Below are 17,149 nucleotides of genomic sequence, written 5' to 3'. Positions count from 1 at the left end.
GCCTGTAATTAGTATGTTCAGTGAATCTCAGTCTATGAATTAAAGTTGTTTTTAAATATCTTCAAAATAATGCGTTTTATTTTGTAGTCATAAAATGTGAAGTGGTTATAAAAGTGACTGCAATGTTTACATTGTATATTTAGCTAATATAGTTTTACCTTATTTTCAACAGAAAAATTATTTTTTAGGGAAAATAATATTTCTTATTAATATTGATTTTTAAAAAAGTAAATAATCCATATAACTTTCATATCTCTGTATTCCTTTTTTTTGTAGTAGATATAAAATAAGAAATTTTATGATGCTCTGCTACTTTCTACTTCCTGTTTAAAAGGCGTTAATTTGATTGAATTACAGAATGCGTGGCTATATTTTGTTACAAGGGTACATGTTTGTGTTACTTTTGTTTTTTAAAAATGTCTCATGGATGATCTTTTCTTTGTGGATATCATTGTCACTTCACAATGACCTTCCTTCCTCCACTGAAGCCCTTCCTTGTAAAGAATAAGTACAAATAAGCAAAATAAATATTGATCATGAATGAAAATGTGTATCTGAACCAGGTAGTCTGTTACTTCTCTTCCTAGTGGCAGAGTATGTTTCATTATTAATCCTCTGAAATCAATAATTGATCAGAATTCTGAATGTTTTCAATATTGTTTTCCTTTATGTCATTGTGGCCACTTTGCAAATTGTTACTCGTGGTACATATTTACGAAGAATTCAGTTTTTCTTTCAAGTTGTTCTTTGCAGTATTTCTGTAAGATAAAATTATAGCCTTAAGTAGTATACTTCTTGGTGTCTTTCTGCTTTTCCCTACCACATTCGTCTCTGTCTACCCTCTATTTCTCTTTCTGTTTTTCTCTCTACCTTTTATTCTTTAATTCTGTTCTCTCCCCTGACTTTTAATATGAACTTCTTGAGAGCAGGGGCTGTTTGACTTTTGTTTTTGTATCCCTCATCCCCTGTCATAGTGCCTGGCTACGATGACAACAATATAGTAGGTGCTTAATAAATATTTGTTGGTTAAATTGGTTAAACATACCACCAGTGCCAAAGGCATTGAATGCTCCCACTTACCCTGATAGGGATAGGGACTGGACCTGTGATTTCGCTGGTGCAGGTAACTCCTTGGTGAAGAAGCTCCCACTGCCAGTGTTGGTTAGCACCATCTCTGTGACTTATAATCTTACAGCAGGGGTTCTTAACCTTTTTTGTGTTAAGGACTCCTTTGGCTAGTTAGCAAAACCTATGGGCTCCTCAGAATAATGTTATTAAATGCACAAAAATGTAAAAAAAAATTACAAAGGAAACTGATTGTATTGAAATAGTTATAAAAATATTTAAAAAGATAAATTTGTGGACCCCAGGTTAAGAACCTGTGATTTAGAACCAGAAAGGAAATGAGAGGTCATATAGCCCAATCATGTCATTTTACAGATGAGAAAACTGAAGCTGAGAGAAGGAAAAAGACTTGTCAGATATCACGTAGGCAAAGTTAGGATTTGATCCCAGCTCCTTGGATTCCAAATCCAGTGAGAAAAGCAGTGTCAGTTGTTAGATGCTGAAGACTAGACCAAACACATATAACATACCCTAGGCAACAGAGAAATTCCGTAGGATTTTAATAAAGTTACAATATTTCAGAAATGGTATTTTTGAAAGTTTATCCCATCAGGGTTGACCTGTAGACCTGAAGGAATAATATGATTGGTATTGTACTTAGCACAGTACACTGCAAATAGTAAAAATAGCCATGTAATAAATATTTGTTGAATAGAATGTTGAAAAGAGCTCTAAATTTGAAAGAGTAGGCTGATGTCATATTTTACCAATACTCAGTTTACAGTTATCAAAACATTTTGATATACATCATTTGTGTCATTGCTACAACCTTGCAAATACTAGGCTTTGATAGAACATCCCAGTTTTAGAGATGAACAAAAGCTCAACATTTGTGGTTACTGCAAATCTTCTGATTCTAACTGCATTGTTTTTGTTTGCAAAAACCTCACAGTTTTTATGTAATCAAAATTGTCCGTTTTTTTCTCCTGTGATAATTCCTTGTTTGGTCAAGACCTTTCTGTCTATACTTGTCAAAGGCATCTCCTTCCCTGTTCCTCTGATTTGTTAATGTTATAACCTTTTATAGCTAGATCATATATCCATTTCAGGCACATTGTAGTGTATGTTGTGAGTTTGGGATCTAAACTAAATTTCTCTCTGATAACTTTCTAGCTTTCCTAACATCAGTCTTTGGATATATCAGCCACCGTGCTATTCAGTTGTTTCTGGTTCTTGGGTACCTAACCTGTTCTGTTTATAGACTTTTTTATTTTTTAACAAGTACCAGGTAGCTTTTGTTAATGACTGCTTTATAGTGTAGCTTTATGTATCTGATACTACTATCTCACCTTTTCCCCCTCCTTTTTTTTGTTATTACATCTTTTGAGATTCTTGCCTTCTAGATGAATTTCATTACTATTTTTCCCTAGCTTTGTAAAGTAATCTTTGGTATTTAATTGGTATGGCACTAAGTAAATTAATTTAGGTAATATTGTCGTTTTATATTCGAATGGTCCAACCTGAACAGTTAACATATCTCTCCAATTATTTTGGGCTTCATTTCTGTGAAAGGTCTTTTATAGTTATGTGTTTATAATTTCTTCGTCTTGGTAGGTGAACTTAAGATGTTTTATACATTCTGTAGTTATTTTGAAAGAAGTTTCTTTTTTTCCTGCTGGGTTTTGTTGGCAGTACATAGAAAGGCCAGTAGTTTTTGTTGTTTTATTTTAATCTGGCTTCTTTACCAAAGTTTGGGTTTGTATTAAGAGAGATTAAGTGGCTTGTCCAAAATCATACAGATGGTAAGTGGCAAAGTAGGGACTATAATAAAAGTCTCTTGATGCCTAGTTCAGTAATCTTCTAATACTGATTGACTAAAAAATATTAAAATTAGACTTTATGTAAACTGTTTTTATTGTAATAATCAATAACTCCCTTTTTATGTTTGCAGTGTAAACCAGAATATAAGGTTCCAGGACTGTATGTAATTGATTCAATTGTGCGGCAGTCTCGTCATCAGTTTGGAACAGACAAGGATGTTTTTGGGCCAAGATTCTCTAAAAATATAACAGCCACATTCCAGTATTTATATCTCTGTCCATCTGAAGATAAGGTATAGTTTAAATCTTAAAAATTAGAATTCAAAATCTTGCAGATTCTGAATGTTGTTAATCTAAATTTAATAATGTTGGTTGTCTGTTAAAGAAACACAGTCATGTCTTTGTCCCTTGGATAGCATTCCAGATTTTCTAATTTAGTTCTCTATGAGACATGAAAAAGTTATTTTTTTTTCCATTTTTAAAAATGTCCATCTTTTACATAACTTTACTTTATAGAAATGTGATAGAAAAATATTAAGCATGACTTCCTTGCAATTTAACTTTGCTTTTTTTGGGAAGGTCATGTGAACTGTATCTTAGGATACTGAAATAACTGGGAGATAGAATTACTGATCCTGTCATTTATCATTGAAAGATGGTGGAAAATGAGAGAAGTCACAAGACTTGGAGAAAAGTAAATGTCCCAAATTTCACAAGAAGAGAAGGCAATAAAGACTACAAACTATAGGCCAGTGATTTTTGGCAGAAATTTTGGAGACTTTAGGACTAATTAGAATTCTTTTGTGATCATTGGGAAATTGAACTAGTGGTCATTAAAATTCAGCTTGGGTTCATCAAAGAAAGGTTTTCCTAGAATAAATTAATTTCTGTTGCCTCTATTATAAAACATAAACTTCTGGCGGGCTTTTAACACCTTCACAATTTGGCTCCAACCTACAGTTTCAGTCTCATTATAATGTATTACCCTTCCCAGATTCTGTGGTAACAACCAAAGTGACTGTCTCTCCTCACAAAGACTTGCCCATCCTCTTGTCTCCATGTCCCCCAAAAAATCCTGTGCCTGGACAGCATACTCTCTTCACCTCCATCTTAGAAATCTTCACTTTTTTTCAAGATACAGCTCAAGCACCACTTTCTGTATGAAGCCTTTCCTGATTCTCCCAACTCAGTGTCCTTCCCTTGTACATATTTTGTATTTATATTTGTATAAATCACACTTCAATTGCTTAATAAATGTTTTTGATAATTGATTTCTTTTTTTCTTACTGGTGGTAGATCAAGTGAATGCCGTAGATAATTTTACTTAAATTTTATCATATTATTGACCAGTCTCATGCTACCCTCGTAGACAATGTAGAGAAATGTGGGCTTCATGATATACTGGATTCAGAAGTGGTTGAGTGTGTAATAATTAATGGACCTATGCCAACATGAAGGGAAATCCCCAGTGCAGTGTTCCAGGAATATGATTTGACATGATGTGGTTAAACATTTTGATTGGTGACTGGGATATGACCTTACAGAATATGTTTATTAAATTTGCACATGACACAAAGCTAGGAGGAAAATAGCTGACAAGTTGGATGATAGATTCCAGAGAACTCTCTGAAGTCGAATGTAATAAGCATACAGTGGATAAGTATACTATAATTTTGGGTTGATTTTGACATTTTTCCTAACTAGTTCATGATTCTACTACATATAGAAAGCTTATTTGGAGAACAGCAATTATTTGTTAGGGGTGTTAGAGGAGGAAATCTTCAGATAGGACTAAATGAAAGATCTGTGAGATTGTTTCATTTAGCCTACCATTTCAGAATTATAGTCATGAGTTGTTTTTTAACTCTTTCTTTTCTCAAATATCACATTCACTATACTCAAAAAAGCCAATTTCTGCTAATATCAAGGTTATACCATTTAGCTGGACTGATTTTATTTAGCCTCTGTCCTAGAATTCAGTCAGTATGGCTTCCACTTTGTCCCAGTACGTCATTACCTAATCCTGCCTCTTTTTGTTGAATTTTAAGAACTTTACTTCCTTACTGAAGGAGTTTACTTGCTAGCACTTTTTCCTCTATTGTCCCTGAAGCAGTAAAAATGATTCTTCATGTAAACAGTCAGAAAATTCCCATGAAGAACGAATCAGGATTTTAATGCCATGTTATAAAAGAACCAGCTTACTTAATTTTTTTTAACTTGCTAACTAGTTTGTAATTTCTTTGCTTTATTTCCACATTAAAAGTAGCTTAAGTACAAATTTGCATTTTTCTACAATTTCTATAGTAAGTCATGTACTCTAGCTAACTTAGCTTTTTCTTGTTTATACTACAGTATCATATGGTACTCTTATTCTAATCATATATCTTATAAACCAAAAGGTTTTCAGTTAAGTAAATGTTACTTTCCCTCTTTTCTTTTCTTGCTTTATCTGTCAACTTCCTTCTATTTCTCAAATTCTGTACAAATTTGATTTTATATAAATAGGATCTAATTCTTTAAATAATTAGCTGTCTATTCAGAGCAAATCAGTATTTAACTTGGTTTCATTGCCAAAGTAGGCATGGGGGATGGTGGTAGAAAATGGTTATTCAATGTATAAGAGTATTCAAGATGAAAGACTTCTCATAATTCTGATACCTATATATCATGAATACTCTCTTAAAGAAGAGAGAAGGAACTAGATATAAGCGCCAAATGACATCTCAAAAACTTGTCTGTTATTTTCTAGTCAGTTTCAACTTATCTAACCATCAACTAGCAAAGAATTAAAATCAGTAAATTAGAAGTGAAGATAAAATTGAGTAGTCATTACATGCAGTTACAGCATTGCCAGCAAGCTGTTGATTAAAAGTAAAAAATAGATTGAAATTATCACCATTTCTTAAAGAAGTTGAATTGGTGTAAAATAACACATTGAGAAGGCCGACTTGAAATAACCTCTGAGAATTAACTTCTGATCTTGTGAAAGATGTGACAGCAAAGATCAATACATGTTTGGAATACAGGTTCATTTGTAAAACATTAAAGAGTAATAAGATCTCAGCCTCAGTTTCCCTGTTTGTAAAATGTAAGCGATAGCACCTACCTCATAAAGTTGATTTAAGAACAAAAGGAGACAAAATGAGATAACATCTAAAGCAATTTTCAAACCTTAAAGCACTATACAAATGCTACTATTATTATTAGTATGATACGAGGTAACAAGTCTCACAGAATTGAGAAGTAATGGAAGGGAGGCGAAATGATATTGTGTAATAGCTTGTTATGAAATTTTATAATTCCCAGTGCATTTGTAGATAAAATTGGGAGGATCACCAATGCGACAGATATGGTAGTATTTCTGTGGGGTTCTGTTCTCATCAGCAATAACATTATAATCACAATATTTCAGGAGGTAAAGTTGAGGCTACTGGCTAGACCTGACCAAATAAGCGTAGAAAATACATCTAAGAAGCAATACAGTTTTGATGGTGTCCAAGGATTGGTTATCCAGATACCAGAAAGAGGGACAGAAAATATCAAATGGAAGAAGTTCGTAAGACATCTAAAATTCAGAACCCAAATATCTGTGTTGTCATATCTGTAAAATTTTATGATTTTATATATTTGATAGCATTATTGATAAAATAGTGATCAATGTTAGCTACATTTAGCACTCTTAAGATTTACAGGGCACTTAATTTATATTTCTTTATTGATAAGTATTGTGTCCACCACATGAATTCAGTTCAATTCAACAACCTTTTATTGGTTTGTTTTTTGTTTGTTTGTTTTTGTGAGGTAATCAAGGTTAAGTGACTTGCCCAGGGTCACACAGCCAGTAAGTGTCAAGGGTCTGTGGTCAAATTTGAACAGGGCCAATGCTCTCTCCACTGCGCCACCTAGCTGCCCCATAATAACCATTTATTAAGCCTCAGGCATTGTATGTGCCAGGCACTACTTTGGTCATGAAGGGGAAAAAATGAAAATGATCCCTGACCTCAGAAAATTTTATATTCTGCTGGGGTAGGGAAGAAGGTACAATTTGTATTCCACCACAAAAAATTCACAGCTAACGCTTCAACAAAGTAAAAGTCCTTGAAAATAGTTGAACAAAACAGCGTGAAATAGTGGTTGTGACTGAAGTAAAGGGATACTGTTTGTTAAAGGAAAGGTGAGGTGCATATTTTAGTTTTTCTAAGTTAGGACCAGCAACTATAATTAAAATTTTGTCATTTAAAGTTGTCATTTATATAATTGCAGCTAATAGTTATATTCTTTTGATTCTGCTGTCTTCAACCTGTATCAAGTTCTACAGAATTTACTGTGTTTTGGGGAATATTTGTTTTACTTTAGGTTCCATAGTATTTCATTAGTTATATGCCATAATTGGGTCAGTAATTTCTCATTTATTGGGCATTTAGTTTGATTCCAACTTTTTTGCTGTTAGGAATAATTTTTTTGTGCAGTTAGGTCTTTTCTTGATGTCAGTAACCTCTTTAAAGGATAAAACCAGTAATAGAATCATTGGGTCAAAGTATAGGAAATAATTTGTAATGTTCTTAATTCCAAGTAAGAAGTAAGTTATTGTGCTTATTTTTGGATATGCCCTGCCATCCATTGCCAATCTGTTACTTTATGTTATAGTATTTGATTCTCCCAACAACATTGTGAAGAAGATGATTTCCCTGTCTTACAAATGAGGAAACTTAAGTTCCAGAAAGTATCTGAGGCAGGATACTAAAGCTGCATTTCTCCTATCAGACATGTGGTACTATTTCTCAAAATAGTAAAGGAATGAGGATGGCTGTCACTGACAACTTTCTATAGCATATTATACATTCTGAAACTACATAGCTCTTTTGAGTGGTGCAAAAATAGAAGATCCTAATATGTGTGTTTGTTGGTTATGAGAAAGCACTGACTTGGTAGAGACAAAAATGATGCTTCAAGGGCTCTTTTCTAACCAAGATATCTGCCGTGCATATATTAAAAACAGACTGGATTCATTTAGAGACACCACCATCAAAATTACTTTGCTCAGCAATCTTGTAATTATCAGATTCAGGTGAGCATAAGCTAGATTTGCTTACTGTTTGAGTGATGTTATCTCTGATCCTTCTTCCTTGGCCACATTTTAACATTGTATACACTTCTCTGAAGGTCCTTAAGTTGTAAATTGTCTATCAGTCAGGCCATACTATTTTGTTATATTGTTCCCTGTGGAGTATTGTACTCAATGTTGTGGAAAGATAAAGGAAGAAATGGAGATACAATACCTTTCATTTAAATCTAGTTGGAGAGAGATTAAGTACATTTACACTTGGAATCAGAAAGTATTGGTTTCACATCGCATTTACTGGCACTAGCTGTATTAATGATGAACAAACAATTACAAAAGTAATTTATGAGCTTTGATTTCTTCATTTTTAAAATGGGTACAATAACAACTAGAATAGACCTACTTCATGATGTTTTGGAATGCATATAAAACTTTTTGTAAGCAATATTATGAAAAAATATTTTATTGGTATCTTTATTTGCAGCTTAGGATAGTGAATAGAGAGGTGGCCTGGAAGCCAGGAAATTCAAGTTCTTGATTCTGACATCTATTGGCTTTGTGATGCTGAGCACTTCACTTAATCTTTCAGTATTTTAGACAACTCTTTAAGTTTAGAAGTTGCAAAAGAAAGTGCTAATGTATGTTTGTAGAGGGAGTTTGCTCATGAAATCACAAGTCCAGGTTTTATTCTTATCTTGATCTTTTGTTTTTACATCACTAATTTTCCAAATGCATCTAACCCCAACCCTAGAGAGCTGTCTTTTAAGACAAAGACTAAAAAAAACCATACAAGGCTAGCTAACACATCAAAAAAGTTTGACATCTGTAATGTTCCACATATGTAGTCCCCCCCGCCTTTGCCAAGACGGAAGAGCAATATGTTCTTATCTCTCTTTTTGGGGGCCAAACTCGATTGTTGTAATTTCGTAATTTCATTCCATTTTGAATGTTTTGTTATTCTCTCCATTCACATTGTTTTAATCATTGTGTGTGTTATTTTGCAAGTTCTGCTTACTTGGGATCATTCCCATGCTTTTTTGTATTCATAATATTTGTCTTTCTTAAAGCATGATGATATGTACCACAGCTAGTTTAGTCATTCCCCAAGACATCTACTTTATTTTCAGTTTTTTTTTTACTACTTCCAAAAGAGCTGCTAAAAATACTTTAGAATATATGGGGCCTTTTTATCATTGACCTCTATAGGGTATATGTCTAGCAGTGAAATCTCTGGGTCAAAAGATAGGAACATTTAGTCTCTTTCTATAATTCCAGGTTGCTTTCCATAATGATAGGATCAGTTTGTAGAGTGTACTAATATATCTATCTTATAAAACCCTTTTTACAACATTAAAGCATTATCTAAATGTCATTAATTTGCATTCTGGGGATTCATTTATTTGTATGTTCTATAGTTTTATTTTTGTAGAAAATTGGAAATTGGGGTTGGGCGGGATTTGCAGGCATGATGGTGGATTAGAGACAGCAACCCAGCTGAATTCCCTCAACATTCCCCTTCTAAACAACTTTAAAGTAATGTCTCAAATCAAATTTTGAGATGACAAACCCAACAAAAGACCAGGAGAAGACATTTTCTGGCCTAAGAAAACTTAGGTCATCAGTAGGACAGCTCTATAACACTCTGTAACTCTTTGGAGTGCACCTATGCAGCCCTAGCAGCAGCTTCTGGAACTCTCAGGTCAGAGATGGTAAGAGGATTGCATAACTGTCAGAAATTACAGGGGACTCGTTGCTGGGATTAGGTACAGCTGGCATTGATTGGCAGCTCTGTTGCCTATATGAAGTTCCAGGGTCAAGAGGATTGCTAATACTTGTAGTGGCAAGGAAACGGGACCTGATCCCAGTTCAAAGGCAGAGAAGAGTGCTAGCACTTTCAGCTGTAAGGGAACAGGGGCCTTTCCTGAATAAAGATGAGACCTCAGACCAGGGGAGCCATTACTATGCCTCTCCCCAGATCACACCACCTTGGAAGCACCAAAAACATGCAGACTACCAGATCTAGCCCTGGAAACAGTAGCATGTAAATATCTGAAGCTGGGGATGGTGCTTCCCCACCCCAAGGTGAATAGAGCACCACACAAAGTTTAAAGTCAAGAAATAGTTTGGAAAAAATAAAAAACAAAAAAGAATGTAACCATAAATTGCTACTGTGGTAACAGGAAAGACCAGGACAAACTTGGAAGAAGGTGGTAACACCAAAACAGCTACGACCAAAGCCTCAGAGAAAAATACTAATTCAAACCAAGCCCAACAAGAATTCTTGGAGGAGTTAAAAGAAGTAAGAGTGGTAGAGGAAAAATTGGGAAAAGAAATTAGTGATGCAAGAAAATTATGAAAAGAGAATTAACAGTTTGGTAAAAGAGGTACAAAAAATTCTGAAGGAATATACCACCTTAAAAAACAATTGGCTTAATGACAAAAGAGGCACAAAAATTCCTTCAAAAATTCCTTAAAAAACAGAATTGGCCAAATGGAAAAAGAGGTACAAAATCTCACTGAAGAAAAGAACTCCTTAAAAACCAGAATTGAGGGGCAGCTAGGTGGTACAGTGAATAGAGCACTAACCCTGCTCCTGCTCAAGTCACTTGAGTTCAAATCCAGCCTTAGACACATAATATTCACTAGCTGTGTGACTCTAGGCAAGTCACTTAACCCCAATTGCCTCACCAAAAAAAAAAAAAAAAAAAAATCCAACCCAGAATTGGCCAAATGGAAGCTAATGTCTCCATGAGACATCAAGAAACAAAACAAAAACAAAAACAGTCAATGGAATGAAAAAATAGAAGAAAATGTGAAATACTTTCTTGGAAAAACAACTCACCTGGAGGATGAATCAAGGAGAGATCATGTAAGAATTATTGGATTACCAGAAAGTCATGATCAGAAAAAGAGCCTAGTCACCATATTTCAAGAAATTAAAAAAAAAACAAAAACTGCATTGATATCTGTGATCCATAGGGTAAAATAGAAATTAAAATAATCCCCTGATCACCTGAAAGAGATTGCAAAACTCCCTGGAATATTATTGCCAAATTCCAAAGTTCCCAGGTCAAGGAGAAAATATTACAAGCAGCCAGAAAGAAACAGTTGAGATATTGTGGAGTCACAGTCAGAATCACACAAGACTTACTGGCTTCCACGTTAAAGTTGCTGAGGGCTTGGTTTGATAATCTGGAAGGCAAAGGAGTTAGGATTACAATCAAGAATAACCTACCCAGCAAAACTGAGTCTAATCCTTTGGAGGAAAATGGATATTTAGTGGAATAGAGAAGTTTCAAACGTTAACTGATAAAAAGACCAGAGTTGAAAGGAAAATCTGACATTCAAACACAAGACTTAAGAGAAGCATTAAAAAGATACGCATGAAAGAGAAATTATAAGAGAATAAGGTTAAAAAATGATTCATGGAAACTCTTATGATTGTAATTAAATAAACCTGAGACACGAAGCTTGGGGCTATTAGCAAAATAATGTGCCAATAAGCAGGGTCTCAGCCTCCTCTACTAGCTAAGACCCTGAATGACATTTTTATAGAAAAGAGGAGGAATGTCCAAAAGCTAGCAGGCAACATCATAGATATGGGAAACAATATGATCAGCTTAAAATTTGGAATGCAAGGCTAGCATAAACCCCTTCCTCCATCTTGTCACTATGGAAAACTCATTGATAGTATCCACCTGCATGACTAGTTAGTGTCACAGTGATAACAGACCGGACTTTCTTTAAGAGCAGCCAGTGTTGCAGAGGTAACAGACCAGACTCCCTGGCATCCACCTGCACCTTTCAAGGGTAATAGATTTCCTTGACACAAGATTAGAACAGTGATTAACAAGAAAACTAAACTTCTAAAGTTAAGTTGGAGACAATGATTTACAGGAAAGCTGAACTTCCATCTTAACTTGGAAACAAATGACATGTAATTTAGTTACACAAAATGTTTGTAGTGATACAAAATAAAATACAGAATAGAATCAGTTTGATTTTCTCCATTTTCAATTTCCTGTTTTGATCAATAGGAGTTATGTTTCTGTAGTTCACTTATCTGTAAGTTAGTTCTGTGAGATTTTTAATATGGTCATTATTAGTAGTCTGCATTAACATGAGGTTTTCTGGTATGAATTAACAAGCTTTAACACAGCAATTAAGTCAAAGTCTGAAGAGATTAATAAGACAGAAGGCAGTAAGGCCCCACTTACCAAGGGTGGCTAACTGATTCTTCCCTACAGCCAAGTGAATTAAAAGGAGGATTTTTATCAGGAGTCACCTATAGTAGATATATTTCTTCTATAACTTGTTGGATTTTCTGAAGCTGGTAACAGTTTTCCCTGATTGGTTAATGTAAGAATAATAAAACTGACTAATCATAGTAAGAATATCCAAACCCATGGATTAATTTTAGAGAGAGATTCATATGTCCCTAAGAAAACTCAGCAAACATAGATACCATGAAAAAAAGGCCAAAATAATACAGTAATGATTATCAATATTAACTAACATCATGTCTCCTTGTATCCTAGTAACCCACTCCCAATGGTCATTTAATCAACACATTTTATCTTGTGTCCCAGATGTCCCATGTAGTTAACTGATCCCTGGAAATATCTTCTCTTGGACATTCTGGAAAAGGTCTCAATTTTAAGGCAGCTCTAAAGAGAATTTCTCCTACATAGACTTTTCTCTGGTTCCAAGTCACTTGTAGAAATTTCTGAGTAATTCTGCTAAAATCTGCTTGTAGCCAGATGCAATACAATTTAGTTTTGTTGTTGTTGTCAATTCAGTCACATACGATTCTTTGTGACCCCATTTGGGGGTTTTCTTGGCAAAGATACTGGACTGATTTGCCATTTCCCTCTCCAGCTCATTTTACAGATGAGAAAACTGAGGTGAACAAGGTTAAGTGACTTGCCTGTAGACAACTACTAGTTAGTGTCTGAGCCCAGATTTTAACTCAGGTGTTCTTGATTCCAGGCTTGGCACTTTATCCACCTTGCCACATAGCCACCCCATACAATTTAGTACAGCCTCCTCAATTTGCTTTTCCCATAAGTAGCTCATTGGTGAAAAGCAGTTGAAGACTTACAATTCTGATTTTATTAACAACAGAGCTATAAGAATGTCAAATTAGCAACCCATAATTCGCCTGAAACTTCAGAGAATTTCAGGTGAGTGTATTAGTGTGCACTTGTACGTTCTTTAACATACCACTTCCCACTATTTTCTTTCCCTAAACACTATACCTTACATAGACACTGCTAACAACAGGCTGAAGGAAGACTTTATAAAAGAATCTACGAGGGCCCAAATTGTGAAATGAGTCCTAATGTCTCTTAAAATTATCATAAAGATGCTACAAATAGAGGAAACATTTAAAATTTTTCATTTACCAATGCAATTTTATATACAACATCCTTAATCCAATGTTGAAAACTTCAGTCAGAAATTTACATCTCTGTCTCAGTTCGCCCCTTTGAGGACATTATTCCAAGAACCTAATGTTATACATGAATATATAACTATTAGCAGGTAAATGACAAGCTTAAGAACTCATTTACTTTGTTGCCTAGTATATGAATTTGACTGCAAATTTAGATTGGAATAAGTAAGCTCTTTTACATATGCATCTTATTACAGCAACGCACAGGTGCTGGAGTATTGTAACAACAAAAATTACATTTAAAGAATTTATAGCTTTACCTGCCATGGTTAAAGAAATTTGCTGTGAAAGGAAGCAGGGACATGGTTGTAACGGCATCAGCTAAGCCTCAGGACACAGAATGATTTAACATCAATATAATAGGATAAAGCATCTTAAGTTCTGTTTGATTTCAAGTGAGAATCACAGTTAACTTCTTCAAACAGCCATTCATGCAGTGGTGGTCCACATTATTCACAGGGTATCATAACCAGGCTCAGTATCAATTCAGTGGAAAACAAGTCTGGTTTAAAAAAAAAATTTCAAGGGGGAAAGTGAGTCAAGAGGACCCTCCCTTTGACTATGCTGCAGTAGTCTCCCCAACTTTTCCCAGATACAGATATCTGCGTGTAGCAGTTCTAAGATAGTGCGCCTTTTGAGGAGCTTGTGGCATTTTTTTCAAATGGTGGCACAGAATGACTTAATAATACTTCAGACATTTATACCTGAATTCGAAACTGAAAACAAAATTAAATTGCTGTCCCAAGAGAATATACCTCAAATAGCAAAATTTCACTAATCACAACTCAGGGCTAAGATATCATTGTTGTATTCAAGTTGCAATAATTATTAACAGTAAACACATACAAGAACTTACTAGTTTAAATCTATACTGGAACAGAAATGAACATTCTGCAGTTTCACTCAGACAGTGAATGTGTGATAGTTGATTCAAGAATCCTAGAAAAATGTTGGCTATTGTAAGCTTCCAGATGAACAGACATTCATATTGCCTATTTACTCATAAGGCAAAATAAAATCCTTGAATCTAAGAATATTGCTACTAAGTTGGTCCAGAGATGTAACTCTAATACACACTATTTATTGGCAGATATAATTTAATATTCTCATAAGTGACAGACAAATCTTAAAGGAAACTCATTCTGTACTATTAAGTAAGCTTGTAAATCCTCCCTCCTCCCCCCCATCACAAGGAGTGGAAGAGTAGATCCTGTTTTTTAAGTAAACTAATTCATTATTTTAGAATTGCACAAAATTTATCAAGTTCTTTCATAGGGCTAATAAAATTTTATGGCCTTGTCCAAGCAGAAGGTCCCAAGGAGCATGACAAGTTTGCAAAGCAGTTTTACAAGGTTTCCTCTGTACTTTTCTTTACCCACAAAGTAAGTAATTATTCTTCCCTTTTCAAATATACCCATTTAAATCCTTGATCGGCTCTAATATTATAACACTAGCCTCTAATGAATTAATAATTTTATAGTACCCAGGTTAAAAGAATTAAATTTTCCAGTGATATATTTGCCTTTACTTTCATTCATTCATTCATGCATTCATTCATTCATTTATTTATTTATTTTAGGCAATTGGGGTTGAGTGACTTGCCCAGGGTCACACAGCTAGTCAGTGTCAAGTGTTTGGTCTGAGACTGGATTTGAACTCAGGTTCTCCTGACTTCAGGGCCAGTGCTCTATCTACTTTGCCATCTAGCTGCCCCCGCCTTTACTTCTTAACAGTATTTCTTATAAAATGTTCTCTCAAAATTCACAATAAAAGAAAGTTTAGAAACACAATAATATTCACAATATCATGAAACAAAACTTAATATTACTCAGATGACATCAATTCATTCAAATGCATTTCCAAATTATATTATAGAAAATCATTCATTTTTATCCCTTTAGCATTTATACTAATCACATTTAAAACCCAATGTAGAGTTACCCAGTATGGGATAATTATATTCAATTAAACAAATAGTAGTAATAATATCATTTGTTAGCACTTACATAGTGCTTACCATATACCAGGTACCACGTTAAGCATTTCACAATCATTTTATATCATTTTGATCCTTACAACAGCTCTTGGGTCATCATTCCTCTTACATATTAGGAAACTGAAGTAAATAGAGGTAAGGTAACTTGTTGAAGGTCACATAGCTAACATTTTTGAAACCAGATTTTCATGCAGGTTTTTCTGAACCATGATTATTGTCTTAATGTCAAATAGTAAATGTAGTTTTTATTGGGTTCTAATTTACCACAATTCTGTTTCAGGGCAAAATTTCATCCAAATCAAATCTGGATTTTTAATAACTAATGGTAACATTTAAAACTTAAAAAAAAAAATGTTCCCAGGGGCCATTATTCAGCAGTACTTCAAAATTGTTATCAATTAGCTCATTTTCAGAAATTTTTGGTGACACTGAGTTCCCCATAACATTCCTTTTATTTCCCTTTAAATTATCCAGAGAGCCAAATCAATTATTTGTTTTCTCAACCTAAAACTACTTATTCAAATTCATAAAGAGGGTGGCCTCACCTTTCCTAGAGGCATCTGCTTTCCCTGTATTTTTTTTTCTTCTAAACTGTAGAGACTTTACATGATGACCCTTCATTTTCATCACTCTGCTCTTAGGGTCCAATAAGGATTTTATTTTCCTCACATAAAATATACTCTTCTATGGGTCCTTCAAAGATAGAATTTTAGCATACTATCCTCAATTCCAAGTTGCAAATATGTTACTATAGTTTCCATATCATAAAGAATAACCACATAATGTTTTTCATCATTTTTATCTCAAGAAATCAAAAACTTCCCTTAAACCCCTCTCTTTGCAAAATTCCAAACCCCTTTTAAGTTTTCAAACCCTAATTGTTTAAACTTTTCTTTCTTCCTCTATCTTTCGATATCCCTCCAGTGGACTTTGATGAAAGCCCTTTAAAACAGAACCTCTCTTGTTCACCTTTCATATTATGACCTGACACCATTCTTTGATTTCTCAGATTCTGTAAAACCCTTCTTCACTTCACTGAAGTTCTCCTTTGTAATTTGACACAAAACTTTTTTACATAACCCCAGTTAATTGCGATACTGTTGCCTTTGGGAGTTCTTAAGAGCTTAATAATGCATGATCTTATTCAGTGTCTTTTGGTGACCTTGCTTCTTGTTACCTAAACAATTCTGTTTTATCATTCATAGAAGAAAAGACAACAGTGCCACCAAAACATTCTTCCAAATTAAAATTTACACTCTTTTGTTGCTCCCTGATTTAAGCAAACATTTCTTTTTTCATGGTTAAGAAGTTTATAATCACCTTTCTTCCTAGTACTAAAATAATAAATTTGTCGCTCTTTAGGGAAAGATTGATAAAGGTCTAATTGTTGTTTCCATGTAACTTCCAGTTTTATTCAGTTTTCCTTAAAACAGTTTCTACAAAGTGTTACCCCAAAACTCACTAAAACATTTCAACATTTATAAAAACATTCAAACAATTTAGAATTTCAATCACAAATTTAGTCTCAAATTAACTTAAAACACCATGTATCTCTGTAGATTAAGGGACAAAGATTCTCCTCTTATCTGTCTTTATATCTACATTCTCTAAACTGGCCAGGGTTTACAAATGAAGAGAGAAAAGACTTTCTTTTCCCTCCCCCCCACCAAAAAAATGTACATGTATGTAAATTTTTTTTCCCAATTACGTGTAAAAATAATTTTTAACACCTTTTAAAAAAAATTCTGAGT

General features: G+C 34.1%; 1 protein-coding gene across 6 annotated transcripts in view; it reads left to right on the top strand.

Annotated features, from left to right (window-relative positions):
- The window catches only part of SCAF4 (SR-related CTD associated factor 4), a 107,784-nt gene that overhangs the window by 25,399 nt on the left and 65,236 nt on the right, over nt 1–17,149 (top strand). For all 6 annotated transcript variants that reach the window (XM_027875558.1, XM_027875554.1, XM_027875557.1 and 3 more), the window contains exon 4: nt 3,017–3,178. In XM_027875558.1, coding sequence (XP_027731359.1) covers nt 3,017–3,178 — 162 coding nt within the window. The remainder of the gene's footprint in view (nt 1–3,016; nt 3,179–17,149) is intronic.

This window comes from Vombatus ursinus, unplaced genomic scaffold, assembly GCF_900497805.2.
Source record: "Vombatus ursinus unplaced genomic scaffold, bare-nosed wombat genome assembly UNPS02014809.1, whole genome shotgun sequence".
Classification (NCBI taxonomy): Eukaryota; Metazoa; Chordata; class Mammalia; order Diprotodontia; family Vombatidae; genus Vombatus; species Vombatus ursinus.
The sequence above is the reverse complement of the archived record's forward strand: the minus strand, read 5'-3'. Positions and strand labels throughout refer to the sequence as shown.